This window comes from Phyllopteryx taeniolatus, chromosome 18, assembly GCF_024500385.1.
Source record: "Phyllopteryx taeniolatus isolate TA_2022b chromosome 18, UOR_Ptae_1.2, whole genome shotgun sequence".
Taxonomy (NCBI): Eukaryota; Metazoa; Chordata; class Actinopteri; order Syngnathiformes; family Syngnathidae; genus Phyllopteryx; species Phyllopteryx taeniolatus.
In genome coordinates, this window is record NC_084519.1 from 12873207 (window position 1) to 12880615 (window position 7409).

Genomic DNA, 7409 nt, shown 5'->3' on the forward strand with positions numbered 1-7409 from the left:
ACACCTAGATTCCTCTCGCAATGGTCCACTAGCTTCAAACAATTTCAAACAATTCTCTTAAAGGCCCAGTACAGTGACCAAAAAAAACACACTAAGATCTCAATCACTCCTGATCTCCCTCGCGGTTGACTTTACTTACTCTCGATTTACATCTTGTTTATGTCGTGTCATCATCCACAAAGGTCGAAAAAAGTTACAAGCATATTTTGACAAAGTAAGGAGTAGAAACTACAGATATCTTTTTTCAATGTATGGAGTAAAAGTAGAATGTCGTCAGAAATATGAATACTCAAGGAAAGTACAGATACCTGAAAAATCTTAAATACAGTAACAAAGTGTTTGTACATTGTTACTTCCCAACACTGAACACAGCCAATGCATATTAGTGAGGGTCATTGATTAAGTAATGAACTGTTCCGTTTTTGTGTTGCAGAACTCCATCCGGCACAACCTTTCACTGCACAGCCGTTTCATCCGTGTCCAGAACGAAGGCACGGGCAAGAGTTCCTGGTGGATGATCAATCCCGACGGAGGAAAGGGCGGAAAAGCTCCTCGCCGCCGCGCCGTCTCTATGGACAACAGCAACAAGTACACCAAGTCCGCCCGCGGCCGCGCTGCCAAGAAAAAGGCCGCTCTGCAAGCTGCGGCGGCTGCAGCTGGCGACGGCAACAGCGAGAGCCCCTCGGGACTGTCCAAGTGGCCGGGGAGCCCGACGTCACGCAGCAGCGAGGAGCTGGACGCCTGGACGGACTTCCGCTCTCGCACCAATTCCAACGCCAGCACACTGAGCGGCCGTCTTTCGCCCATCCTGGCCAACCCGGAGTTGGACGAGGTCCCCGATGACGAGCCCCCCCTGTCACCGATGCTCTACTCCAGTCCCGGCAGAGCTTTGTCTCCGGGCAACGTGGCCAACGGTAAGCCCGCGCCGGCCGAGCTGCCCCGTCTGGCTGACCTGGCCGGTACAATGAACCTGAACGATGGACTCACAGACGAGCTAATGGACGACCTGGATAACATCAACCTGGTGCCAACCGCTTCAGGACAAGTCCCTTCAAACGGGACCTCAGGGTTTGCTTTTGTCCCCAAATCCAATGGGCTGGGTTCATCTTCCCCCAGTGCCTCACCCTCATCCAACTCTTCTTCCAACGGTGGAGGAAACTACAGCAACTCCATCTTTGGCTCACACACACCAGGCTCCTCCCTGCGTCCGTCCCCCATGCAGACCATCCAGGAAAACAAGCAGACGTCCTTCTCCAGCATCAGCACTTCGCGCTTCGGTAGCGTGACGCTTCAGGACCTGCTCAACTCCGACAGGCACAATGACGTCATGATGACCCAGTCAGACCCGCTCATGTCGCAAGCCAGCGCCGCCGCCATCGTGTCCCAGAACTCCCGCCGCGGCCTCATGGTCCGCAACGATCCCATCATGACATTCGGAACCGGCGGAGGAGTTCAGGGCAGTCAGGGGGAGATGCTCCAAAGCAACAACCACAATCTGAGCTCGGTGAAGTCCGTCACCAGAGGCCTGAATTTAGCTAACGAAGTGAATGCTCTCACTAATGCCAAACAGCAGCTCCTGCTTTCACCCTTGGGAGGAAACGGGTCCACCTCCATGCAGATAGACACCTCCATCTTCCTGAACGGGGCGGTGAGCAGCAGTGGGGGCGTCTGCCAGGATCGCTTCCCCACAGATCTGGACCTGGACATGTTTAACGGCAGCCTGGAGTGCGACATGGACTCGATCATCAGGAATGAGCTGATGGACGCCGATGGCCTGGACTTTAACTTTGACTCTCTGGTCAACATGAACGGAGTCACCAACTTTGCAAGCGCCAAGCAGGCTTCTCAGAGCTGGGTACCCGGTTGAAGAGGATGCATAAGGTATGTGTGCTTCTGTCTTACCGCGTTTAGAACCTCCTTTACAACGGAACTGTATTTTTGAAGAGCCTCTGTCAGCAATATTAGACGTCCTCATTTCAGCCCACGTCATGCCAGTATTGATGTGACGGTGAACTTCACCGCAACGCAAACGTAACCCAGAGACGTCACTACACTCTATAACTATACAACGATATGTGGTGTGTGTGTGTGTGTATTTATATATATATATATATACATAGATATATATAGCGGCACGGTGCAGACTGGTTAGAGCGTCTGCCTCACAGTTCTGAGGACCGGGGTTCAATCCCCGGCCCCATCTGTGTGGAGTTTGCATGTTCTCCCCGTGTCTGCGTGGGTTTTCTCCGGGCACTCCGGTTTCCTCCCACATCCCCAAAACATGCATGGTAGGTTAATTGATGACTAAAAATTTCCAGGAGGTGTGAATGTCAGTGCGAATGGTTGTTTGTATGTGCCCTGCGATTGGCTGGCAACCAGTTCAGGTACACCCTGAACTGGTGTACCCTGCCTCCTGCCCGATGATAGCTGGGTTAGGCTCCAGCACGCCCGCGACCCTAGTGAGGAGAAGCGGCTCAGAAAATGGATGGATATATATATATATATATATATATATACATATATATGCATAGAGTTATATATTTACACATATATATATATATATATATATATATATATATGCATAGATATATATATATATATATCTTGATGGATTTTCGTCTATCGAAGGGGCTTCTGGAATCCACGTGATAATCAAGTGACTATTATTTTAATAGTTTAAACCGCAAACAATTATCACAAAACACTATCATTCCAAACTCATTTTACATTACCTTTAAAAATAAATGGCTGACAGATGAACATGCACATGTACATTAATAAGCGATGAAGATTCTCTGTAACTTCCACTAACAACCCAGACTAAATTTATCTCCTTCCAGACACGCCAAGGTTGTCTCTTAGTCGAGATGTATCACTTCAACGTGCTTATTTGTCACCAATTATTACTACTAGGGCTCTGGCACCTTCTTGTAGCATCGTAGAGCATGATAGAAAGAGCACAATAACGCGAATATTTGAATTTTCGAACAGCACTGTTGTTGTAGTATGTCACTTGCCCCTCATACAAATCATCAATCGTAATCGTAATCATCTTTTCTTCTTCTCCGCAGGTCTGAACTGCGTATCGCAAGAGCAAATCCGACACACGCCCCTTTTTTGCCAAAATCAGCCATCAGCACAACATTGAATACCAACCTTGTGTTTACATGACGAACACCTGTCTCTGGGAAAAGATCCGCAGGACTTTTAAGCGATCCAACACCCTGGAAAGAGCCTCCTGTGAAACAATAACATCATCAAGAAAAAAAATGTCAAAACAAACTCTTGAATTATGCAAGTTTCCTAGTGTGTAAGGCTCTCAAAGAGACACTGCTCATCAGGTGGGACTACAAAGACGAATAACAAATGGGTGCACGATGTTCTTGATCAATGTTCAAACAAAAAGAAACGGCCGTGGAGAAGCTGTGTAAATCTGATCCAGTGTATGTTTTTCCCTGGGGATGTTGTATTTACCTCTACTCTCCTGTGATTTTTTTTTTTTTTTTTTTTTTTTTCGTGTTCAGTGTTTGTTATTCGGAATTTCAGTTACGTGACAATGCTTCTACGTCGACTAGCGTTGAAACAGAGCGCCTCGTGTGTGCACTTCACAACTCACACCACGCACTTCCTACAAATGGCTTGAACGGAAAAGTTTTGATGACTACATATTGAACCTTTTACCTTTTTTTGTTTTTAAAGCAGAGACAACAACAAAAACACGTATAGGAGGAAAATCTCACTTGTGGGTATTTGTACAGTTTGAGAAGGCCTTTAAATTTGTTTATCACAGCATATAATGTAGCGAGAGAGAAAAAATGAATACCTGTGTTCTAGCGATGTGAACATTTCCACAGCATTACAGGTGCTATGTAAAACAGTGTTGAATCTTGTCCTCGGAGCACCTCGTGCATTTTATTTAGTTTAGTTCTGAATTGTGTGCAGTTTAGACCCTCGACTTGCAAAAACGCCTATAGAGCTGCGGCCACACGCGGCAGGGAGAGGCTGAGCCCCCGTGCATGATGGGAGGTGAGTTGAGGGGTGGTGCTTATTCCTCCAGCAGCCATTTCTGTCCTCCAGTAAAACAATAAGCTGTCTCTTCTGTATGTTGCCAAATTACTTGAATCAAGCAGTAGGATATGCTGGCAGCCAAAATCACAGCACTCATATGCACATGTTTAAACACACACATAGTTAGATTAAAGACAAATGAAAGGGATGCGTGCGGCGCTCTCATCATCAAATTGTGGAGATTTTTTGAATGCATAATATATATAGAAACACTCAGGGGGAGGGAAGGAGCTAAGGTTGGGAGGGCGTATTCTAAAGGTGTTTTCATTCAAATAAACATTTCCATAATTAAATGGAACAGTGATGCTTTGTGAACTTGTAACCTGTGAACTTTTTGGGCCGTCGACAGAGGAGAGGAGGAAGGACAGATAAGGTCAGGATAAGGTCAGGATTCAACTACTAGTGGAAGTCCTCCGTTTGGATTTGACTTTTGGTTTTGGATGTTGGCCACAATGAAATGGAATAGGAATAATGACGCTACGACGATTAAAGTCAGAATTTAAAAAGTGGTAATTTTCAGGAATAGTATTAATAATAAGAGCTAAAGGTATACTTGTGTTAAGATGGGTTTATTGTAATTGCACAAACCTTCGTATTGTTCCTGAGAACCATGTTAATGTTTGCATGAGAATTTTAAGATTCACTCATCAAAAATTGGAACTTTTTATCTCATACTATTATTACTTTTTTCCTAAGGAAAATTCCTCTTGAGAAAATACTTTTCCCTTTTATTTAAAGTAGAATAGTTTTCAATACATTATTCCTCCTAAAGTTGTCTCTTAACTCACAAGAAGACTTTTTTTCTCGTAAAATCAGGCCTTTTATTCTCATATAATGAATCTTCTCATAAGATTGACTTTTTCTTGAGAAAATAGGACATTATTCTCAAAACAGGCCAGCTTTCTCAAACAGCACATTTTTCTTGAAGATTACATTTTTTTCATCATAAGATTGACTTTTTCCTCACAAAAGTTATATTTTATTCATGAGAAAATACAAAAAAATTAATAATGAGATTACAACTTTTATATTATTTCACCAAGAAAGTACAATTTTATTCTTGAGAAAACTTTTTTCTGATAATATCATGGTGACTTTTGTCTAAAATCAGACTTTTTCTCAAGATAATCTGACTTTATTATTGTAAGATTTTCAGCGTGGCCCTAAGACACCTAATTCATATTGTCCATTTATTTGCCAATGAATTTTATCTCCTTTTTTTTTTTTTTTTTTTTTTTGGGGGGGGAGGGGGCACGTGCACACATTGACGTCCGGTGCTCCTGCACGCTACTCCCCACGTCCGCATGTTTCTTTGTGTCACCCGCCGCCCTTCTCCACTGTACACATTTGATGTATTTATGCATTATGACCTTTGTGTGTTTGTGCGTGTGTGTGTGTGTGTGTGTGAAATGCATTTACCCGCCATACATCCTCGTCGTGTATTCCCTCGTAGTACTTGACCCTTGTTACCTCGCCAAGGTAGAGTTGAAGAAACGTTCTGACGTGCCAGGTAGAAGGGAACACTGTTGCCAGCAAACGTATCCTTGAAGCAGATTGTGTAACCATTGTTGTAGCATCTGGAGGCCCTGGTCTGGGGGTGGGGGCGAAATGAAGGCTTTGACCCCGCTGTGTATAATAGTGTACAGATGTGTATATATACATTTATATATAAAAATATATATCACCAAGGCAGAGGACTGTCAGTTCGCAGTTTTTAAGGATTAAGTGCACAAGCAAGCTGTAACCACTCAACACATTGCAATGGTGCCGTCCCTTGACAGCAATTGTAATACAAAGAGGACACCCATTAGTGCTCAGACAACAGTGTTTATACTTGCTAAATCAGCAGCACTTGAACCATCCTCTGACTTTACTGCGTTATGATTATTGTGTAATGTAAGACAAACCCTCCTTCTCATCTGTGTTAAGTGTCGTTTTTTAAAAAATGAAAAAAACAAATTAAACTGCTAAGCATTTGAATTTTTATACACTGACTTTACAAAGTGTAACAAACACATTTGTTCGGGGTGCCGGGCGTTGACGTTTTGTTGGCTTGGTTCATACTCCTTCCACAAACAACTGCAGTGCACATTTAAAGGATTAAAAAAAAAAAAAAACAAGACAAAACCACTACAAATCGTAATCACCTCATTTGTATTTTTGTAAAAAGGCTCCCCTCCGTACGCCCTCTGTCCTTTCAACTTTGTCCCATATTATTAATCTTCTCGACATTGATGTTAGTTGGTATTCTTCCTGTGTTCTCATTTTTTCTGGAACTGTAATCTAGTTTGTATGAGAAATGGTGCACATGTAAATAAAGCTTGGTGATGCTCCACATGCTCGTCGTGAGTCTTTTTGTCTGCTCTCTGTTTTATGCTCCCAAAACAGTTTTCAAATTGTACATGGGTAAAAGCAACCACAAAATAATAAACAATAATCTACTCTCGCAAGTAGAAGCCTTTCCAGTCACAAAGCTCAGGCTTTGCCTCTGGTCGTCACGGTAATGAAAGCCAGACACACCACGAGAGTGACTCCGTGTTCATCTCACGTTCCTGGAAATCCTCTTACACAATGTTTGTTTGTGGAAAGTTGCGTTCAACAAGACCAGGCATCCAGAAACACTTTCTTAAAGATGCCAAGTCCTTGTTTTGGAACTTCGCTGCACACTTCTCGAAGCTCTAGTCCAAGCTCAAGATCAGTTGTGAAGCCTAAAATTACATATTTACTGTATTTTCTCGAATGCATATACTCAACTGCAGAAAGTACCAGGCATTTATTTGAAGGTGACTTTCATATTTGGACAAAGGCTTGTGTAAAAGTGGACAACTGTCAATTATGGAATGCGGAACCGCCTCACTTTAACCGTTACCATTTGCATGTCCTTTCATTCTTGCTTCCTCATCAATAATGCAGTGCAGCTGGAGGCGGCGCTAATTGCTCCCTGCTTTAGTTTCCACACCGTGACATAGGATAAGACACATCTGCCTGAACAGAATGTCCCAAGCAGACAAGTTACGCCAGTTCAAGTTTGCACTTGCTGTACGGCCGTAAGACCATACTGATGGCTACTGTATTTGGATTTTGTTGTTATGTTTCTATGGCTCTCAGTGCTGAGGCCACTATTTTGAGGAAATTGGCCCAAATACATATTACTATTGTTATTATTTAACTAAATGAACATTACTGTGTATTATAATACTGTAATCTGTCAATCAATCTATCGATCATACTTTATAAAAACATACAGTAATGACATAACTAAATGAAATGGAAAATTCTTTTGTCACACTGCATTAATTGGATGGCCATCGTGCTCCTCCTTCTGGTGTGACAGATAGAAA

General features: G+C 43.0%; 1 protein-coding gene across 1 annotated transcript in view; it reads left to right on the top strand.

Annotated features, from left to right (window-relative positions):
- The window catches only part of foxo3b (forkhead box O3b), a 49368-nt gene extending 42965 nt beyond the window's left edge, over nucleotides 1-6403 (top strand). Inside the window, exons 3-4 of the mRNA XM_061753741.1 lie at nucleotides 434-1881; nucleotides 3072-6403. Of these exons, the coding sequence (XP_061609725.1) occupies nucleotides 434-1867 (1434 nt within the window). The 3' untranslated portion in view covers nucleotides 1868-1881; nucleotides 3072-6403. The remainder of the gene's footprint in view (nucleotides 1-433; nucleotides 1882-3071) is intronic.
- The last annotated feature ends 1006 nt before the right edge of the window (nucleotides 6404-7409 follow it).